The sequence below is a fragment of the Macrobrachium nipponense genome, chromosome 2 (genome assembly GCF_015104395.2).
Source record: "Macrobrachium nipponense isolate FS-2020 chromosome 2, ASM1510439v2, whole genome shotgun sequence".
Taxonomy (NCBI): Eukaryota; Metazoa; Arthropoda; class Malacostraca; order Decapoda; family Palaemonidae; genus Macrobrachium; species Macrobrachium nipponense.
Window position 1 is genome coordinate 108,727,650 of NC_087201.1, and position 22,500 is coordinate 108,750,149.

Below are 22,500 nucleotides of genomic sequence, written 5' to 3' on the forward strand. Positions count from 1 at the left end.
ATATATATATATATATATATATGCATTTACATTTTGTTTTTATTTTCAACATATATTTTCAGAAGGGATTAGCCCTCCGTTTCTTTGCAAATCTTTTGGGATGAAGTTGATATTTAATACTATTTTTAACCATTGGTATCTTGTGTAAATTGTTCCTGGCCTTTTGGCAATTGAACCTAAGAATTCTTGCGGTGTACGGTGGATATATTCGTATAAGTAACTTAAAGAACAGATATTTGGAAATTTCACTACCTTTATGTAACGAAATATAAGAAATATCAACATACAGAGCTTAATCAACGATGGTTAAAACGATATCAATTTAAAGTTACTAATATACAATTTCGCATTTTCTTGTAGTTTTTCTTCTTTTATTTTTCTTCATTCATATACGTTTTTTGATTAATGTTTCTTTTTTTTTCCAGGTAGCTCCATAGCTCATCGTCCAGGGGAAATGACCAGGAACTCGACCTCATTGCTAGCAATGAAGATGGACGATCAGCCGGCCTCCACTCACGTCACAGAAGGCCCGGAACTGGAGGTCACCCTGGCCACAGCCGAAAATCAGACATATCAGGTCATGCTGGAAACATTGTGCAATCAGTCTTACAATAAAATCAACGCCACCGCCCCTTCCCCAAAGCTGTTTGCGTTCACTGTGTACGGAGTGCTCCTGACTACCATAGGTCTACTGGGAATCGCTGGAAATCTCATTTCGATCACTATACTGTCCAGGTGAGTGGCGTTCATGGCGGCTTCTTTGGTTTTGACCGCTAAATATATTGTTTTGTTCATATTTTGAACTTTCCTTGGATGTGTTCTGGTAGAGAAAGAGGGACAGTGTTGCCTATGATTTTTTTTAATGCAGTGCAAGAAATCTGGTTTACATAACAGTCTCCACAATGTCAATGTAAATAGATACATTTCTAATTTATATTTATATTTGCACCATTGTGGATTTCTTCACCAAAACTGATTTAAGTATTAACTATCACTAAACAAATTCATCTAAACCGAAGGGGATTTAAAAAAAGAAAAAATATCGCCATGAAGATCTTATCAGCATTTTCTTTATAAAAGTCCAGAAATCTTCGAATATGACAGAATTTCTTAACCCTCAGTTTTTTTTAATTATCTAAATAAAACAGATTCCTCGCCCATTTCATTATGGACGATTGAACACACCAGGCGTGACCTCATTCATTTTCATGGATCCCGATATACCAATTATTCTAAACTCGTCACCATGAAATGCGAGCGTAATCAAATTGTTAAGCATCCAGCCTGGGGCCAACATTTGTCACTTTTGCAGTTTTAGTTGGGCAACTAAATAAAAAATGACACTTCAGTACAAATCACCGAACTTTATTTGATTTTACCGTACGCGAAGTGGACTCGGTTTTTGTATGCAGATGTGCTTAGTTTAGCAGATAAAGGATGAATCTCCCCCTTCCATTTTCATCCGAAGCGTGAAGACAGAAGCCATTGTCTTATGGTGAAGTCCTCGGGAATCCCTTTACGGAGTTTCCAAATGGCTTGAGCCGTTTAGTGATGCAAGAATTGGGCTCTGGAGCCTTATCTGTACAGGTAGAAGTTTTTTGTCAGCGCGGTCTAAGCTGTCTATTTTTGTATGTTATGATTGTAACGTTATCTATCCTAGTATGTATGTATGTTTTCTTCCCGGAATGTATGTATGTATGTATGTAATCCCGGAATGCCTGTATGTATGCATATATATATATATATATATATATATATATATATATATATATATATATATATATATATATATATATATATATTATATATATATATATATATATATATATATATATATATATATATATATTATATATATATATACACGTACGTATATATGTACTCTCCGCAATCCCTTTATGGAATGAACGTATGTATGTATTTATGCTTATAATTATGCATACACTCCCGGAACCTCTTTACGAAATGTATGTATGTATGTACTCCCCAGAATCACTTATGTAAATATTCATGCATGTGTATAAAACATAGAGTTTTCTTTCTTAATAATATTACCTGGTATCCTGCCAGGATGTCCTTAGCGTATATCCCGTGTTGAATATTCCTGGTACAGTTCCGTAATTGCACAAGAACTTCGTAACAGCCATTTTCAGCAATAAATAAGTAGAGCGCCGTTTCAGAATTAACATAAAAGGCAACGCCATTCCATTCTCTCCAAATTTAGTGACGGAGGACTGAAACACCGACTATAGTTTCTCCGCTTCATTTGCAAATTTATGTTTCCACCATTTTATATATATATATATATATATATATATATATAATATATATATATATATATATATATATATATATATATATATATATATATATATATATATATATATATTTCAGCCAGAGAGTAGATTCTCCGCTCGACCGAAAAGCATAGCGCTCAGGGGAGCCATCTTCCTCTTCCTCTTCTGCATTTTATCTTCACGGAATTCCGAACCAGAAAGACGCTTTTTTTTTTTTTTTTTTTTTTTTTCTTGGAACGGCTTTTCTTTTTAAGGAGTGCTTCTGAGAACTGGGATTGTTTTTTATAATTAATAATATTTCTCTGTTGAATGACTCTACATTCCCTCTTTTGGACATGTTGTAATCTGAATCTTTATTACATTATAGACGTTTTTTCGTTTTTATGTTTATGAGTATTGGCATGATATGCGCGAATAAACACGTCTAGGCATGCACAAACACGCACAAACAGACACACATGATATCTAATATATATATATATATATATATATATATATATATATAGATATATATCTATATATATATATATTACATATATATACGTATATATATATATATATATATATATATATATATATATGTGTATACATACATATATATACATAACATACATACACACAAACACACACATCCACACACACACACACATATATTTATATAGATATATGTGTCCTGGTTGTTAAAAGCCTTCCCTTGTAACTTCCTTTTTTCAAACCATGTAAGCAGCCCTTTTTGGGTCTTTATCTCTTCTTGTCTCCTAACACTTTTGAACTACAAAAGACCTTAACTAACTTATCGTCCTCTATTTTTTCCAGGTGACAAAGCCATCTTGGAAGACGGGTTCATTTCTTTTTACCACTCCCAAATATCTCCAACTTTGAAACATTTTCACTAGTCTATGTTATTTCACTTGTTTATCCTAATTCGGAATTACATCATTTGCAAACATCTGCCATTCCCCTCTCCAATCACAAGCCATCTTCCTATACCACAACTTTGCATCAGTATCTGTTGGCACATTTTATATTTCTCTCATCACTATTTCCACAGAGATATTAAGCAACCACGAAAACATAAGATACCTAATTTTTTCACTGTATACTTCACTTCCATAATAATGTTTTAAACATATCACATATGTCATACATCCAGCTTATCACATATGTCATACATCCTCAACACATTAATTTTTTGTCACTGTCAATTCTAACCTTTAGGTTAAGTCCTTTTAAACAACATCCAGCTTTTTTTTCATTTTCTTCCCATTTTCTGATATAGCTCTTTCATATCAAACATTTGATCGAAATACCCTCTCACTTGTTTTCCCTACGCTCTTTTTCTCCCGTCAGTTCTCCCATTTGTCATGCCCTCATTATTCATATAGCTGTCTATTTTGTATAAGGTACGAATGAGTCCTCTCATTCATTTGATTTGAAACCTTTCCCTTTTACAGATCTACCATCTACCTTACACTTTCTGATCAGTCACTGCATCACACTATCAGCACTGCACAGCAGCATCTCACTTGTAATTACATCACATCTTGGTGTCTTTCCATTTTGCTATCTCTTAATCGCCTTATTTATATCCCGAACAGTAACTTCCGCCCTAACAGCGCTCAGCTTTGCCCGTTTTCTGTCTTCCAAAGCGAACAGTGTCTCAAAATACTTATATACTCAATCTACCCAGGACTGCATTCTGCACAGACATTACTCAGTTAGTTGCTCAAATCAACCTCCTCTTTGAAGCTGATTCCTTGCAGAACAGTTTATTCTCCATATGTTCTTTCTCTCCTCCTTCTTGGCCAACTTGATCACACGATCTCTATACTTCTGCCTCACAATTACATCTGCAATAAATTATTTTTTTTCGCTAAGCTTATAATTTCATCACTGCTTTTATTCCCCCTTCCCACACTCCCGAAATTACAAATAGTCCCTCCTGATTCAGTGAGCCCATTGCGGGATTTTAATCATTCATCATATACTTCTGTCATTATTAGGAATTGTCCGATAACGTTGAAGTTAAATAACTTTAATTGTACGGGACAATAGATGTAGCATCTTTGACGCTTCTAGGAACTTTGTAAGATATTAGTTTGCTTTCAGGTTCTGACAGCACTGATAACATTCAAAAGTCAGAAATAATTGGGTCTGGGTCTGTTGTGTCAGTTGTTGTTACTCTTTTATTCCTGTCTCCGTCTAGTTCTCCTGTCTCCTCTATTTTTCTTCTCAAGCATTAAGTCATCACGTTCCTTTCTAACACGACCAAATCTCTCATTTCTGATTTCAGGCGTAATTTGCGTTCATCCATCAACTGTTGCCTAATCGGTCTGACGTTCTTCGACATGATAGTCACGACCACATCCATCCTCATGTTTGGACTCTCGGAGATCTGCGAGTACACCGGAGCGATGACTTGGTACGCCAATGGACTCTACCAGAGGGTGATGCCCTTCGTCTATCCTCTGGGGATGATAGCCCAGACGGGCTCGATATACCTGACAGTGACGGTCACTGTCGAGCGGTACGTTGCGGTCTGCCGGCCCCTACAAGCGAGGTCGCTCTGTACTTACGGCCGAGCTAAGGTGTATGTGTTGGCCGTCGCCTTTTTTTCCATAATCTATAATCTTCCCAGGTTTTGGGAAGTGTCCTATCAGGTAAGTTAAGTGTCATTTTGTACTTGCATCTTTCTCTCAATAATTCACATTTCTTTTTATCCCCCCCCCCCCTTTTTTTTATTGCAGATATGCAGGTATGGACAGTTACCCTTAACAGATTCTGAACAGAATATCCAGATACGTAAAGTTCACTTGAAAATCATCCTGCGAGACTGAAACCAACATAATCCGTGTAATCATTCTCATGAAGTGCTTGGACTTGGACTGTCAGAATTCACGGTCATACGTGACAGTGTTCGGATGAGTGTATGAAGACATCCAACCCAATTGAGCCATCATCCTGCAGGATTGAAACCGACACAAATCCCACTTAAACGGGCCACTTACAGGCATCCTGCAAGATAAAACCTGGGTACGAACTTTGAGGGAGTACCTCGAGACCCGGCCCATTCAGCCAAGCGCATTGTTTCAAGGGCTTTCCATAAATCAGATGGGAATTGCCTGAAGCACCTCGCAAGTGCCCAGTTCATAGAGATGTCAAACGGGAGGTTGGGTGTGGGTGGGGGTGGGGGCGGTTGTTAACTTGGTGAAAACGGAAGGATTATAGCAAGGAAGGCGGACTTCTGTCTTGTAAATATTTACATATACAAATGCACACATGCATGCAGACGAATATACATATACATATATCAGGCCTGTACCGGAGGGGATCGGGGGAGTCGAACGACCCTACCCAAAATTGATGGAAGTCCATATTTCCTGCGACTATCCTTTTCATTGAACTGTACTTACAAAGTAATAAATAACAATACCTACTCTTTAGAGTATTTATTAATTATTGTCTTTCGTTAAGTCAAAGTATTTAAGATAACAACAAATAAAGTAATATGCATGGTATTGTTAACACAATAAATGAATCAATCAATAAAACTGAAGAAATATTTTTTAATTTCAGTGCCAGTGTAACTAAAATAAAATTTTCAAGCATTCATCTTGTATATAGTACCTATATATCAAATAACATTTACAAAGGAAAAGGTCCAGATTTTGGAAAAAAAAAAAACTCTACCTTTCATAATGCCTTGATAATAACAACGGGGACTATTAGATTAATATTATAAAACATTGTGTTCCTAATCTACGTTCCAAATATCCACTACTGGTTTGGAAATCTGTTTAGGGTAAATTTCCTTTTTTTCTTTTTTATTTCTTATTGAATCCCATTATGCTCTTAATCTACGTAACAGTGAAATAGAGAGAATTTTTTGCGATGAAACGTGACTACTAAACAAAAGGGAATCCTTTAATTTATCTCTTTAGGAAATCGTAATCACCTACATTATCCATCAATATTTTCTTCTAAGATCCATTAAATGTTATATCTTGAAAGCTTTTCCTTTAAAATAGATCATTAATTCACAAAGATTATTTCTACTTGCACATTAGGATCACCCTAGTAAAATGAAGACAAAAATACAAGAGGAAAAAATCAATGCTTTTAATGATACGCTTACCAAAATTTTTACATAAGTACACTACTTCACCAACACGTATTTTAAACTCCCACAGTGTAGCCACAAACAGTGTTTCTTCTGAGCAGCCGGGATGATCCAGTAAAGTATCCTGAAACAAACGAAATATAGTATTAATTTGTTGCTCTGATACAAGATTTCTGTTTAAATGTTAACAATACTTGAATTCTATTTTAATTAAATAAAAGAAATTACTTAATTAACTTTTCAAAAATTATTTACCAATTAAAAAAAAACTTGATTTAGCTACGTTTACCGACTATAAAAGATTAACACTTTTGAGAATTACCTCCCAGAGATATACCTCAGTTGGCAAAAAATTTATATTTGTAATTTACAGCTGCCGTACTGGCATCAGTTTTGACCATTCCAATTTTTAAAGGAGTTTACCATGGCTGAAATCTGACCAGAAACAAACATTTGTTGGAGAAGCTGCCCACAAACAGTTAATACTGAATTCAAAGAAGACAACATATTCCCCCTATTAAGCAGAATATAAATCTTCTCTGCACTACTTTGGTTCACTTATTAAGTATCTGAAAGCCACTCCCTTCCTCAGCCATAAACCTTACAAATAAATGTTGTACATTCTAAAATTTCAGCCTTTACAAAATGTATAACCCAATTGATGCTAATAAATTTGAACTTCTTCAAAAACATCACAAACCAGCACTGCATAGCCTCAACATTACACATACTATAAGGTATTGTAAAGTGTGTACACAAACTATTAACCTATCGCCTCTAAGTTTACTACAATTTCAGGATTTACTGCAAAAATTAAACCTATTTAATAAAATCAGTTTCAACAATCTGCAAAAAATTTAGCCTAGGAAGATTACAAAACTTTTAAACTAATCCCAAACTATTTGAGACTGACGGCTTATCCAGGTCCCACACCATTTCCATAATGCTCGTAGCAGGACCCCCATTTTCCAATTCTACAGTTTATACATTAGATGTATTTGATTATACAGTTTATACATTAGATGTATTTGATCACACTGCAAATTCCACATTCACCGTTTGATTTTCCATATCATTATACACTGACACTTTCACTGGTTGGATCATCCATCCTTAGATTAAAATCCCCACAAATAAAAACACTGCCAGCAGATATTATATCAGTCCTATGAAGCAGTAGACCAAACTCAATCTTCCCTCGGACTGTGAAGGAAGCTATGAGCAGGCGAGGTCACGTCAGCAATCTTGGCACTTTCATCGTCTTTCAGCCATGTCTCAGCAATGGCAAAATTAGCAACAGAATTTTCATTTATTAAGTCTCCAATCTGTAGTGTTTCATTTCCTACAGATTGGATATTCATGTAACCGCTTTTTGATTTTCCATTCGCAATTATAGCCATTATCCTAGTAAGCAGCAATCCTCTTCATCTCATAATATAAAGCTTAGGATTCTCTTGACTTCGGTGCATGACTGTGGGTTTGAAATTCGTGACTTTGACAATTTATACTGTTCATTTCAACAGCAACAGTAATATTCTTTTTTCTTATTTCACCAAGATTCACACATTCTTTATGATACCAATCATCACATTCACATCTCAACCATTCTCCTTCATTATAATCATTATTGCAAGGAGGGCTGATCACCAAAGTGCTTTTACTAGCCATAATCACTAGGTAACTCCATTAATGGGAGTAAGACAGTAGAAAACAACTTTCCCAGTCATTTCACCGTTTCACACCGAGCAACACGAAAACACGTCCGATCCGCACGCAGGCTCTGCATCCTGAAATAAATTATTTAAATTCGTGATGCCTACAAATCTGAAATGAAGACATTTAAATTCAGATGTTCGATGACAGATTTAAATTTATATCAACTCAGATTTTGTAACAGCATCTTCTTTGAATACAAAAATTTCATGAGCCGAAACTTGAACCTGTGATGTTATGGTCACTAGTTAGCCACAGATCATACATGATGATGATCCAAGTTGCCACTGTCTCACCGCGTTGAGGCCATGACCGTCGAGACAGTAAGGGACGTTCATACCAGAGAAGGATCAGCCTACCAAAGCCTCACCTTACCAGCGCTGTCACGGAACCCTAAACCGTAAGGTAAGCCCCTTCCTAGAAAGGGACTCCCGAAATCAACATTGATATGGGTTGCCACCACCCATACCAATGCCAACCCCAGGTTTCTTTACGTGAAAGTGCAAAGAGAGGTTCAAAAGTAGGAAGTACAGTAAGAGGCGACTTATGCTCGAAGAGCCTGTTCCATTGTTAGTAAGTTTGATTTGATTCAAGTCTTCAGCTATCCGTGGCAGCTACATAGCCGAAAGTATCTGAAAACCCTCCCTCACCCATTAAACTTACAAATAAAAATTGTACACTAAAATTTCAACTGTTACAAGATGTACATGAGCATCTATACATTAAGACACCTGGAACAATGACTTAATCCGGAAATAAGATATTTAAATTAAATGAACTGGAATAATGAGTGATTCTGGAAATAAGATAATTAAATGGAACAATGACTTAATCCGGAAATAAGGTATCTACGTAAATTCATGAAAAAAATTACATCGGAGAACTCTACGAAGAACAATCGAAGAACTCATCGAAGAACTTTGTCCTATTGGCACTTTCTTCACCAGCACTGCTTCGCACTATTGCACTCACTTCACCAGCCCTGCTTAGTGCCGTACTATTATTGCACTTCACCAGTACTGCTTTGCACTACTGCACTCACTTCAACATAGATAGCACTTCTGCACTCACTTCAACATAGATAGCACTTCTGCACTCACTTCAACATAGATAGCACTTCTGCACTCACTTCACCAGCACTGCATTTCACCTACATCTATTATCTAGATTCGGATTGTCACGTAGGACGCTCCTAATTCACCAATGACCCCTTAGGTCTTGGATTCTATTTACAGATATGTAATTATCTGTTATTATAAATGTATTTATTACACATCTACCATAAACCCATTGATTCCAACTATTTAAGTAAAATTCCAGGATTGGCCACTAAAAAACTTTACTAAAATAATAGTTTTGACTATTTGCAAACTATTTAGTATCAAATGATTGAATAAACCTACAACCTGTAAACTATTTAGCCTCGAGAGATTAGATAAATTCTTAGACTAACTGCAAACTAAATATTTAGCCTCCAGAGATTAAGTAAATGACTATCGCCAAATTATTTAGTCTCTAGAGATTAAAAAAATTCTTTGACTATCTGCAAACTATTCAGCCTCGAGAGATTAAATAAATTAGTTGACTATCGCCAAACTATTTAGCCTCGAGAGATCAAATAAATTCTTTGGCTATCTGCAAACTATTCAGCCTCATCTCTGACCATCTGCAAACTGTTCAGCATCGGGGAGATTAAATAAATTGGTTTTCTTTTACAAGAGAAATCGGTAACTGGCATTTTACAAACCTCCAATCCATGTCAAAATCCGCAACAAGAGCTTCACCCCCTTATTTGATTCTTCTGAGGAGTAACGGTGATCCCAGTACAGTATTCTGAAACAAAAGAAAAATAATCTTAATTTGTTCTATCTCCAGGTGTTCATGAAAGCAAGCTTTCGCCATTACGACACATTACTCATTTCATTTTTTTTATAATGAATCAAGAGAATATTTGAGCATTATTTTAATCAAATAGTAGTAATTAAAAGCATTATAAAAATCATTTATCAATTAATAATCATTTGATTGCACCAAGTTTACCGACTACAAAAAATCAATAGTTTAGAGAACGAGCTTCCTGAAATATACCTTATTTTGAAGAAATGTATAATTATAATTTTCGTCTTCCATATATTGGTATCCATTTTTAACTAATCCATTCTTTAAGGACTTGATCATTGGTAAAATCCGACTGAAAACAACTGTGTTGGAGAAACTTCCCACCAACATTAAAAACCTAATTCACAGAGGACAAAGAGCGCCTCAGTGGCCTGGTCGGTATGGTGTTGGCGTGCTACCTCGTTGGCCGCGAGTTCGATTCTCGGGCATTCCATTGAGGTATGAGAGATGTGTATTTCTGATGATAGAAGTGCACTCTTGACGTGATTCGGAAGTCACGTAAAGCAGTTGGGCCCGTTGCTGAATAACCAACCACTGGTTCCATGCAACGTAAAAACACCATATAAACAATACAGGCAATCACAGAGGACAACACAGACCCCTAATTCATCAGAATACGAATCGTTTCCCATCCACCTCTATACACAAATACGATCTGTGAGACGACAAAGTTCCCCAGAATTGTAATACATTCATTTTCTAATCTCCATTCAGTGACATTAAACATATAAAGTGGATTTTCACTTACACTAGCATCTTAAACTTCTTTCTCTTCTCAAACGATTCTTCTCTCATTTCTTTACAAGAAAAGACCACCATTTATTAATTCAGGCATTTATTAGGGAATGAATTTAATTTCTTTATTAACCTCTTTCAGTCCGCAAATCATGTCTTGTGTCTACAGAAAATATTCAATGTCCAGTATTTAACTACCTCACAACATTTATCCTTAAGCAAAATTAAAGTACTTTTCACGATTCACATGTTAATTTTAAGAGAATTCTAATTTCTGGCTTAATGTACATACTCTGACACTACAGAGATTCGTCATAGATTTTTTAACAGCCTTAAAGCATTAATGTCTACTACCCTCTCTGATCACTAAGAAATGAACACATTGAATACACCAGAGATGTTTTGGTCACTGTTAGCCATGGATCATACATGAAGAATGTCACACATCCATCATGGATGAACCATGTTGCCACTGTCTCACCACGCTGAGGTCATGACCATTCGAGACAGGAATCAGCAAGAAGAGAATGTAGTGACAATTTCATATAATATACCACTATACTTATTTAATCAACAGGTACCATACTCATTACTTTTACTGGTGCTACACCATAATCTGACAAGTTTGACCTGTTCCATTACTTTGAAGGACTTTATGTACCATGCGGAGAACATGACCAAAATCATGAGCCCAGTAACTCAATCCCTCATTCACATATCACAACAGAACCCTAATTAATGGAGGCAGTAATTAAGGCTCCGTAATTAAAACTCGTTAATAAAAGGGCTATTTATTTCTAAACCATTGGATAATAGTAAAGATCTGCCTGTAGTTGGTCTATTTTTCATGACCTAATCAATCTATAGATAATAAACATTAAAATAGACTTTACAGCTACAATATTTTTGTATTGCAGTCTATTTTTGATGACCTAAGCAACCTATGGATATTGTAAATTTCGTGACCTAATCAATCTATAGATACCGAAAGTTAAAAGCTCAACAGCTACAATATTTTATAATCTGATCACTGACGATCTCCTTTCACTATTCAAGTCATGTTAATCGATTGTGTTTACAGAAAATGACCTGGCAATCTGACATCCCCTTCAGAGCACACGCAAGTTATTTAGCACTAATAATTTCTATTCCCTAACCTCACCTGACTGTGCTTTTCTCCACATGTTAACGAGCTATCCTCTCGTTTGCTAATTTTCCGGTCTTCTGCTGCATGGAATCGTGGAATTAAATCTAACGACACTGGAAAATTTCGTCTTGTAGTACTAAATACGTCATCTCCGATTCTATGAAGGTTTGCAATGTGTTCATTCTGTTCAACAATGTTAGCATCCCCGTCAGCAATCACAGCATCCAGCTTTTTCTATTAATCAGTTTATTTTATCATTCTTTTTCATTCGCTAATGTAAAGAGCCTTGGAAAAATAAATGCATTAGAGCCACTAAAATTTCCCGAGGCCTTTCGAGAGACCTAGATTCCTGAGACCTTAGGTTACAGACGGTCGCTTCCTCTCCTATGCTACTTATTTTTCCCCCTGTTGGATTGCCAGTGGGGAAATAATGTTCCAACTGTAATTGTCAAAACGCCTTATCAGTTACTGTAACGGTTTCCACTATTCAGTGGACGACAAACAGTTTCGGCGAAAGGAGGAAAACTCGAGTATCGGTTGGTTTTCGTTGCACGCATGCGCACTTTTCCAATGCTTTCGTTCGCTTTCGCCGCTCTTACACAAATTAACGAATCGGCTCTTGACATCAACTAACGAAATGACAATTGTTATTAAAAAATCCATTAAAAGGATTCTGGGACACTTCTACAAGAGAAACGACAATAAGCAACAGGGTAACGGCATTCTAGCAAGAGGTGAGAAATTTGGTCTATAAGACGAAGAGTGTCAGCATAGTTTATGCTGCCTTGACGTACGAAGGGATTCCAGAAGGCTTTTTAAAGTGAATTCTCCTTCAGCAGCACGGGGGAAACTTCATCTTAAACGATTATCACAAAGGAGACAAATGTAAGATGTCAAAAGATGGCAAAAAGCTAAAAATGAGCTTGCATTCTTCTTCTTCACCAATGTCGCCCAGCCGCTGAACATTAATGCGACAGAGCCGCTTCTGATTCCCTGGTGATATCTCCCAAGAAACCCCACTCCTATGATACCGTCAACTCCATTCACATTGCTGTCCTTATCTTTAAACTCCTATTGGGTTGGCAATAAGGAACTAACGTTCGCATTTTAATAGCAATAGTGTCTCATCCCCTTATCACTAACAATGTGCTTATCGAATGAGTTTTCTATGGACGATAAAAAGCTCAGTTTCAGCTAAAACGAAGTACGACAGTGTCTTGCGTTTTATGCTGGAGCGCTTGTTGTGCACTATTGCGTACGTGTAGGAGATACATCGGGTGCCCTCTTTCTACATACGAACAATTTTAAACATGCGATTAATTGAAAAAAAAATCAAAGGAATTTTTATTTTGTAGAGATATTCTTTAAACAAACATTATAGAATCTAGCATGATAAAATATAAGTCAAGTAGTGTTTTTTGTATTAGCAACGGACAATATAAACTAGATAACTGGCTCACGAAATGTATTGTTGACAACTTCGTAACTATGTAATTGACTATTAAGTAGTATCATTTCAGTTTGTAGTATTTATCCTTTAAGGGCATTTGTAGGCTGTGGACCATTTGCTTCTTGACTAGGCTGTTTGGTTGTTCTATGTTTTACTTTTTTCGTTTTTATGTTTACCTATGATATTTCGAAGCAGTTTTTCATTCTTTCATATAATTGTTTCCTGCTGGATCTTGATATACAATCTTCACGTGTTACTTGTGATCGTATAAAAGTAAATTTTATATTTTCATGTTTGCTATTTAGGCAATGAAGAAAACTGTTAGCCTATGTTAATTTTCAAAAATTATAGTAGTATCATCTACAAATCACTTACATAGCAAAGGTTTAAAATATGAAGGGCAATCCACCATCACCCTCCACCCCCCTCATGAAAACCTAAAACCAAATTAGCAAAACACACAAAATGAGGCTACCCATTGCTACCCAATATACTCGTAAATACAGCTCGCCATTCAACATGAAGTACGTCTTTTTACATGTTCCCTGAAAGAAGGTCTTGAACCTAATCTTAGGCAGTTATCTGAAAGAGTTCCCATCCTTCGACATTTCATTCGCTGCTATATCAATGCTTTCATCAAGAGGTATGTTCGTGAACAAGGATTCAGTGTCAAAACTGCACTAAAAATTATTGAGGTATATTCCAATGCTTTAAGTTATTTACTAAATCATGTGAATTTTGGGGGGAATAAAATATTTAAAAAGGGTATTAAGAATTCCGCTAAAATATATGACTGGGTATTATATGAAGCAACGACCGTTCTTAAGGGTACGTTCGGTTCCCATGGATCTTCGGTGATCCGTATAAAATAGCAGGGGAACAGCCACTTGCATAACAGTTGTTGTATTCTTCATCTGAAATATAATGACCCTTTTCCCCAAAAATTAAGGTCACCTGTTTATTTTATCCTCAGTCAGGATATTCCTATGACAGGAGTCTGCAAGTGGTATCTTAAAATGAGTAATAGCATTAATTATAGCTAAGATTTTATTGAACTGAATGACTACACCATTTCCTTTGCCTAAATTCTTTAGTAAATTAATATCATCCCTAGCAAAAATCGGGCTCATGATAGGCTTGAAATAATAGTAAAATTTGGAAGCTATTGACTGAACTGTTCCCGGTAAAATTAGCTATTATTTCAATATGCTTAAAAGGGATTCTAAAGAAAGGAAACATCACGAGAATTTAAGTCTTAATTGGCACTTCTCTTTCAGATAATTCGTAACTAGAAAAATCATAAACTCTCCAATAGGGTCACATGATGTTCACGCATAGCGTCCATCCAGATTCGAAATATACTTTTTATGCATTTTCCGTACGTTGTTACAGTATTGACTCATTTGCATTGACTGCATTTTTCAGTACATAAAAATCGATAAAAGACGCAGTTTCCTTCAAGTGACCTTCAGGGTCCTCACTTGTAACTTCAGTACTTCCTGATGGAGTTTCTTGAAAGACATATCTCGTTCCACTAGACCAAACACTAGGATGTGACCTTTCTTTGATTTTGTATTTTACTTTTAGCTCGAAAATGGCTTAGTGTTTTAAAGCCGAAACGTCCCAACTGGAATAAAAATATTGACTATAACGCTTTTTTTGGTTCTTCTGATAATAAATACCCTTCACGTAATATATAAAAGAAAAAAAAAAATAGACACATTTTCATGCCCTAATGTACCGGGCCCTGGAATAACGAATACAGCTGATCCTCTTCAATTTCGAGGTGCAATTCAAGAAACCTCATAGCGAGATATAGTACTGACCTCTCCTCTTCTTGACCCCTATCGGATTGGCAATAAAAATCATCATATCTCATCACTGACATCGTTAGTGCTTTATATCAATATTAGTTTTCCATGCGCGACATACTCTGTTTCAGCGAAATGAGAAATGACAGAGGTCCGTGTTAGAAGCCCTTACATAAATAAAAAATTCACACTGGCTCCTAACCGGGAAATGACAGGGATCTGGCGCACTTCGTGGAGAGAAATATGCTTGCGTCAGCAACTGGATAACTAGATTCAGGTCAGTAGTCATAATTAGGGACTTTGAGATAGGTATTTTATGGGCATCACGAACGAATGAAGTCAATTAGGCTATGAAAAGTCCACATACTAAACAATGTAAGATTGAGCGAATTGCCAATAAGAAAATACCGTAAAAGCAGCAGGAGTTCCAAATAAAATAGCCTTCAAGCAACACTAACAATAAACTGTTAAAATTATCAAGAAACTGTAAAAGTAAGCTTAATGGAAGTTGTTGATTTTACGCATTTCCATGTACTATTAATTACTAAGGGCCATGACAGAACCAACATAACAGCCATTTCAGTTTGATGTCGCCAAAGATACCTCCGTATCTATGATGCCGCAAGCTATACCACTCATAGTCATCCTGCCATTATCTCCGAACGGATTGCCAATGGGGACATGAAACTTCACCATTCTAGAGCTATCATGCCTAAATATGTTTTCAGTGTACGGCATACCAAGTGAGAGCAAAAGGGAAAATACCAGTGCATTCACTCGCTTTCACCGCTCTTATACCAAGTAACGAATTGTCAGTTGCTACCAACAAAGAAATTAAAAAGGATTAGGGGGACTTTACTTTTGAGAAATGAAGACAAAAAACTATTGAGAAGCAGTAATTTTGGTATATAATATTTACAGAAGTCTCAAAATATTTTACAATCATTAGAAAGGAGGGACACAAATACCCACTAGACAGAATTCCTCTTCAATATTACAGCAGAAACTTTACCTTAAACTATCAAACAAAGATAATTTTAACAACTTTTCAAATATAAATATCCTTAATGTAATAATAACAAACCCAGCAATGTTAATTTTCGCTATCACAAATATATAACATTCTGGAATGACGAATAAGACAGAACCATTAAAACTTTATTTCATATCACTACCATCAATTAATAATATAGGGTTCTGGAATTAAGAATAAGGCAGAGCTATTAAAAATTAATTTCATATCACTGTCATTAACTAATATATAGGATTCTGGAAGTAAGAATAAGGCAGAGCTATTACAACTTAATTTCATATTACTGTCATTAACTAATATATAGGGTTCTGGAATTAAGAATAAGGCAGAGCTATTAAAAATTAATTTCATATCATTGTCATTAACTAATTTATAGGGTTCTGGAATTAAGAATAAGGCAGAACTATTAAAAAATTAATTTATATCATTGTCATTAACTAATATATAGGATTCTGGAATTAAGAATAAGGCAGAACTATTAAAACTTAACTTCATATCACTGTCGTTAACTAATAAATAGGGTTCTGGAATTAAGAATAAGGCAGAGCTATTTAAACTTAACTTCATATCACTGTCATTAACTAATATATAGGGTTCTGGAATTATGAATAAGGCAGAGGTATTAAAACTTATTCATATCACTGTCATTCACTAATGTAAAGGGCTCTTGAATAACGAATAAGGCAAAACTATTAAAATTTCTTTATATATCACTGTCATTAACTAATATATATAGTTATGGAATAACGAATAAAGCAGAGTTATCGAAACTTCCTTTCATATCACTGCCACTAACTAATATGGTTCTGGAATAACGAGTAAGGCAGAGCTATTAAGACTTACTTTCATATCACTGCCATTAATTAGTATATAGTGTTATGTAATTACGAATACTAAATTTGCAATAGGCACCAGTTAAGCAACTAGAGGATTTTTGGGCACCTCTCCATATATAAGATACGATATGATGACTTTTACTACTTCAAGGCCGTAATGCACGAGAGGAGGTCCACTATTAATAGCCTACCTATGACACAAATCCTACTCATTATCTCAAAAGGAATCGAGCATAAAGTACCTCAATAGCTAGGGTAAAAATCACGCGAGTTCGAAACATAATTACCTAAACGCGAAGTCAACGAGAAACCGCCGAAAATTCACGTTCTAAAAGTGAAATGCAATTGAGCACTTAATAGATTTACTACAAAATACGCATTATATATATATATATATATATATATATATATATATATATATATATATATATAAAACTCACGATACAGACCAAGCCCTGTATCGGCTCTAAGGTAGTCACCGTATCCAATCACCGTGTCAAGAATGCACTTGATTTTCGGAGGATGGTAGGTCATCTTGTCGTCTACGAGATTCTTTAGACTTTGGTATCTCTGGAACGCAGGAGAGAGACAAGACGCGAGCTAGAACGAATTTGACCATTAGGTCGTTATATGGTCATCAACGAGACACTTCGAGGGCAATGACGACTTGGAATAGTTAGACCGAATTGATCGAAGATCAGAAGAGAATGTTGTCGTTATGTCGGTAAGTTCTTCTTCGCTCATTCCTCCGTTTATCGTCTCAGTACCCTTTTCATAAATGATGTCTTGATGCAGAGATGTATGATGGAATGATAAAAAAAAATACTTTCCTTAAGGCGTCATGTCTTCCCATGAACACTCGTGTAGTTTAACAAAACAAGAGAAGATAAACGGAAATATTTTGAAAGAGCTTGTTTGATTGGCAGTTAAGTAGTTTTATGTATGTATGACTGCGTCGATTGTGATATCTGAATATAATATAATAATAATAATACAATATATACTGTATACTCTTATGAATCTCTCTCTCTCTCTCTAGCCATTGCGGTACTGCAAGCCATTTGCAAGAAAATTATGTTCTAGGTAACAGATCAGCCCTGAAATAAAACTTAACACCACAAATTGGTCACTGGGAAAGACAGGTGCCCTCATTCTTCATGGTTATATAATCTATTAATAAGAGTTTATTCCCAGTAAAATATCCTCCCGTCTGCATGTAGACTACTACCAGGAATTCAGCACCTGTCTACCATCACTGTTAACGTGATTATGAATAACATCAGTTTTCTTTGGTACGTTAAAGCATTACTATTATTTATTGATTTATTTTTGTCTATCAGTCGCCCTATTCTACTGGGTAGTTTTTATGATAGTGGGGGTGGGGTGGGGGGTTCCTGGTTGCATCCTGCCTCCTTAGGAGTCCATCACTTTCTTAGTAAGTGTAGTTTCTAAAAGCACAATCTTCTGCAAGAGTCCTGGAGCTACTTCGGCCTCTAATTTTTCCAGGTTCCTTTCAGGGATCTTGGAATCGGGCCTAAAGTCCCTATGGTTATGGGTACAATTTCACTGGAATATTCCATATCCTTCGTATTTCTATTTTCAGGTCTTGATACTTAACGATTTTTGCTCTGTATATCTCATCTACTCTTGTGTCCCATGATACTGCGACATCAATGATTATTATTATTATTATTCATTCGCTTGTTATGGTCATTATCTTTCAGTTACGTCATTCAGCATGTACAGAGAGCGACACAAATATGATTTCTAACAGTTTATTAAACGAGTTTCTTACGTATGGCTCTTCCAAGGGGTAAGTAAGGATTAGTGACCTCTCTCTCTCTCTCGGTGATGAGAACCTATATTTTGATACCATCTTTAGTAACCAGAAATCTCTCTCTCTCTCTCTCATACTACCGCAGGGTAACTTCCGCAACAGATCCTATGACTGAATCACCTGGATCTCCTGGATCCTTTCCCGACAATGTGAGAAATTCTTGAGACAAATATTCGTTTAATTCTTCCTATTTCCATTCAATATTGCTTTTAGACTTATTATAATTAGAATCTCTTTCCATATACTTTCACTTATAGGTGCGAGTACACACACACACACACACACAGAGAGAGAGAGAGAGAGAGAGAGAGAGAGAGAGAGAGAGAGAGAGAGACGTTAGTGGGGAAAAGGCCTCGACTAGGTAATCCTTACCCCACTGAGAGAGCCCTTCAAGAGATACTCATTACATACTTTGCATGTCTACCAGTTCCTGATATTATTGTCGATCTCTGTACAGTGAGCTCAAATCTCATGCGACACGATTCTTTTTGTATCGTCCAGTTTCTCAGGCTCAAAGTGACGTTGCCAAGTAGTGTTAAACGTTTTTTTAATTCTAATGTCATAAATGTCGAAAAGTTTACGAATTCACAGCTATTTTCCTTACGGTTATTTATATGTATGATCTCTTATATGCACTGGTATAGTTCGTAATCCGTGCTGTTTGAACTGATTTTTTTTTTACATTGTTTAGTTTATCAAGAAAATTAATTCAAATTACAAAGCAATAATTAATTTTGAAATGAAATTTAATTAAATGCAAATTAATTCACAAGTATTAGATTAAAACAATTATGCAATCAAAAATTATTCAAAATAATTAAACAAAATGAAGAGGATACAATAACACAATAGTATGAAAAGCAATAAAAGCATTGACAATACAAACATGAAGCACATAAAATGGACATGTCAAAAGAACAAAGCAAAGGAAAAATGCATAAGAAATATTAATTTTATCCAAACACTGTAAAATTAAACCTCGATGTGCACTTTAAAATATTTGTAAATTACAATACCCCTAAATCAGTTGCAACCTCTCACTCAAAAAGAAAGCCCTGTTACAGTCTTCAACACTTTTGTGGACCACACACAAATAATAATAACACTACGCTCAGATTACATAACTAATTAATATGTTACTAAGAAATTACACAGAACTTGTAATATCGAGTGACCAATTTATACAAAAACATGAGTTACGTTACGTGCACTAGCAAGAGAGAGAGAGAGAGAGAGAGAGAGAGAGAGAGAGAGAGAGAGCCACACATTGGTCTCCCTAACGTACAAGATCTCAGAATCGAATGACAGTTGACCATACAAGTTTGAGACGAAAACACATTACGTCATCTCAGTGATGTCATGGAATTTTCCAATTCACAATTAACTACTTACGAGTCGATAAGTCCTCTTTTGACAAATTGAAAATGATAAGAGTTAATTTATTAGAGATATGAAAAGGTTTCCTAGTAATAGAATCTTGAATTAAAGTATGGAAGATTCCCGAAGGATTCTGATGCAATATTGAGTATGGGTCCCCTTGGCTGCTTTCTGAACGAAGTAAGTAGACGATAGAAAATTAGCTTAATTCATCTATTTTCAAGGGGTTGGGTAACAACAACTTTTGCTCGAACAGAGCAGTCTCTGAACACAAAAATATACATTTTACATCATCATACACAGTTTCTGAGGGGAATCAATTGTATTACCAAAACCATAATTGCATTACGAAACTCACATTATAAGAATATATATATATATATATATATATATATATATATATATATATATAATATATATATATACATATAGTACCACTATATATATATAAAGTATATAACCCCATATATAAATAGATAGATGGATAGACGGACAGATAGATATACTATATGAGTTCGTAAATACATATGCTGTGTGAAAAGTTTACACGAAAACGTATATATATATATATATATATATATATATATATATATATAAATTATACACATCATACACAGTTTATTTCGAATTTGTAACTCAAAGGGAAATAGCCGAAAGCTATCTCTGTTTATCAAATGGGTGCTGCTGTTCCTCTTCCTTCAGTCCCATTGACGGGTAAAACGCGTAAGCAGTAACCAAAGTGAAGGCGACGGAGAATAGACCCATTATGAGAATTTATGCACTCGTATAACCCCTCACACGAACACGTGTAGTAGTCATTCAAGAAGCCGTATTTCATACAGTTTGGTTGTCGACCGGACTGCAGGTTGCTCTGATTGCTATGCGAATAGACTCGTCACTTTAGCTTCGTAAATGTCGTCCTACAGTTTCTTTCTTTTGTTTGTTCAGCGCAAATTCCCTTGTGAGGACACCGGAGCCTTTGTTGGAAGTCGAAACTTGAGCTACAATAGATTCACATCAACCGTGCATTTGATGTCTAGGCCAGTCAGTCCCTTACGACGCTCCTGAATGGCTGTTGATAAGCCAATCACATGGCTGGAAACTCTCAGTCTCTCTTGAGAGTTCACATAGGCAGGATGCATATTCCACCTCTCCTGAGGGATACGTCTTTCAAAAGTATCCCTCAGTAGAGTTGGAACATGCATCCTGCCTATGTGAACTCTCGAGAGAGACTGAGAGTTTCCTGCCCTGTGATTGGCTGATCAACAGCCAATCAGGAGCGTCGTAAGGGACTGGCCTAGACAACAAATGCACGGTTGATGTGATTCTACTTTGTGTGTATAGCTGAAGACTACCCTGAATGTATTGGCACATTCTGTCAAGGTAACCGGGAAAGGCAGAGTTCGAAGCGATTAAACGTATATTTTGACACTTACCAGTTGCTATTAATTAAGTAGTCTTAATACAATGCTATTACTTCGATCTGTTTGCGCGAGTTGTTAGGTGATAAAGGAATCGACGGAGACACGTAACACCATCAATTAGCGAATGGAAGGAAAATTTCGCTTTGAAACGTCCGTGAAAGGAATAAAATCCTCGAGCGAAGCCTCTTTATCGCAATCCCTCATCTCGAGGAGAAACGACGAAAAGGAAATGGGAAATTCTTCTGCTTGTGGAAAAACAGGGCCGGGGACAATAGCTCAGACCTGACTGGGTCTATTTCCTCGAAAAATCTTTTTTTCTCTTTCTTCTATTTCATTTTGCAGGCTACTAAAGCCGATGGAGAACTTTTCCACATTAAGGCAAATGATTTTTTTTCAGACTTTGACACTTGGGAAATTATGGTTTTCCACTGATGGCATAAAAAGCAATAATTTTTTTTCTTCTTTTACCAGACCATGAATCCCATTTCCTGTCCATTCTTTAATCTTTTAAGAGCAGATGGAGGTCATGCTGCATTTTTATTCGAGTGGTGCTTGCGCGCGCTCACACACACAGCAACAATAAATTAGGAGGCGGCTTGAAAGGTGGCTTCAGGATTATGGACTGGAGAACAAATAATCTCATTTCTCAAAATAACAAATATCCTCAACAGTCACTGAGGGTCAATAAATTGCACTTGGAAAGGGATAGTTATAATATGTCACTCTAGAGAGAGAGAGAGAGAGTTTAGTACATCTTAGTTTTACCAGACCACTGAGCTGATTAACAGCTCTCCTAGGGCTGGCCCGAAGGATTAGATATT

The 22,500-nt window shown here is 35.9% G+C and overlaps 1 protein-coding gene across 2 annotated transcripts in view; it reads left to right on the forward strand.

Annotated features, from left to right (window-relative positions):
- The window catches only part of LOC135220901 (FMRFamide receptor-like), a 115,509-nt gene that overhangs the window by 61,803 nt on the left and 31,206 nt on the right, over positions 1-22,500 (forward strand). For both annotated transcript variants that reach the window (XM_064258524.1, XM_064258525.1), the window contains exons 2-3: positions 426-735; positions 4,591-4,957. In XM_064258524.1, the coding sequence (XP_064114594.1) occupies positions 455-735; positions 4,591-4,957 (648 nt within the window). In that variant the 5' untranslated portion in view covers positions 426-454. The remainder of the gene's footprint in view (positions 1-425; positions 736-4,590; positions 4,958-22,500) is intronic.